This window comes from Penaeus monodon, chromosome 33, assembly GCF_015228065.2.
Source record: "Penaeus monodon isolate SGIC_2016 chromosome 33, NSTDA_Pmon_1, whole genome shotgun sequence".
NCBI lineage: Eukaryota > Metazoa > Arthropoda > Malacostraca > Decapoda > Penaeidae > Penaeus > Penaeus monodon.
In genome coordinates, this window is record NC_051418.1 from 11481027 (window position 1) to 11482243 (window position 1217).

At 43.4% G+C, this 1217-nt stretch overlaps 1 protein-coding gene across 1 annotated transcript in view; it reads right to left on the bottom strand.

The window, feature by feature from the left end:
• LOC119594034 (ATP-binding cassette sub-family G member 1-like) overlaps positions 1-1217 on the bottom strand; it is a gene marked incomplete in the record, with an annotated part of 55916 nt that overhangs the window by 3328 nt on the left and 51371 nt on the right. Inside the window, 3 exon segments of the mRNA XM_037943064.1 lie at positions 58-299; positions 649-777; positions 925-1163. Coding sequence (XP_037798992.1) covers positions 58-299; positions 649-777; positions 925-1163 — 610 coding nt within the window.

Genomic DNA, 1217 nt, shown 5'->3' on the forward strand with positions numbered 1-1217 from the left:
ATAAATTGGTAATAACACTCCTTTAAATCCTAAAAACCAAATCTCTAGCTCACTCACCCCATCCCTAATGATAGAAAGGAATGTGCGTTTGAAGAGAATGACAAATTGCTTCCATCCAGAAGTAGGGAAGGAATTGGGGATGTCGTCGATGCTCTCATCTTCAGAGGCAAGAAGCGAGTGCCGTGTGGAGGAAAGGTTGACTCTCGTCTCGCCCGGCCTGTTGTCGCCTCCGCCACCACCACCTCTGTTTAATGGGTCTCCGCCGCCTCCTGCCTCTCTGTGGTCATCTGGCTCTCGGGCTGGAGCAAGAAAGGGGGTTGCATATGAATTTACATTTACTAACAAACTATTTTCCAAAAAGGATAGGTAAGATTTAAGGCTCTGGAATGCATCCTGGTTTTAGTTATAACAGCCCTGACAACCATGATAAACAGATCAAGTAATTCTGAGAAGGTGACTTTCCCTTGGCTCAATCTTTTGGTCTGCAGAGCAACCTAGTCTTCATATTTTTCCACTATAAGCACAGTATATAACCAACATGCAAAATAATAACAATTTTAATTGTTGATAACATAAATAATCCAGGTATAGTTTAGTCATCATATGAATAATGTATGCATGACTTGTGAAAACAAACAAGGTAAATACCTATGACGTGCTGCTTTGCCCGGACTCCAAGGTGGTTGTCTGGGCCGAGGTTATCACACTTCCCACATCTGACTGCTGTTGTCAACTTGTGAGTGAATTCTCCATACTCCCCACATGCAACTTCCATCACTGTAAAAGATGTGTGGTCAGGAAACCTTCTCATATATTGTGAATCTTTCAAATTATTCTTTTCTATAAAATCTGGAGAATCTCTTTCAAAAAATATTAACTAACTGGTGTTACTGCAAAGAAAGATATTTCACAATGATGACTTACAGAAATCTGCAGGATTATGGTATGATGGACACTCCAAGCCCATAGCTGCCAAGAAAGGTATGAGCCCATGGATGGCTCCTCGGTAGATGCACTGTCCTTCTGCCAGGGCGTACAGGTAGTCGAACTTCTCAAAGAGCTTGGCCGAGGGTTGGTGGATGGTGCAGATGATGGTGCGACCACCTTGGGCTAACGTCTTGAGCAGGTTGATGCACTGGAAGCTGCTACTGCTGTCCAGGCCACTGTTAATAGGGAGCAGATTATTTAGTGGCTGAAGCGTCTTGACTTGAAGTAAG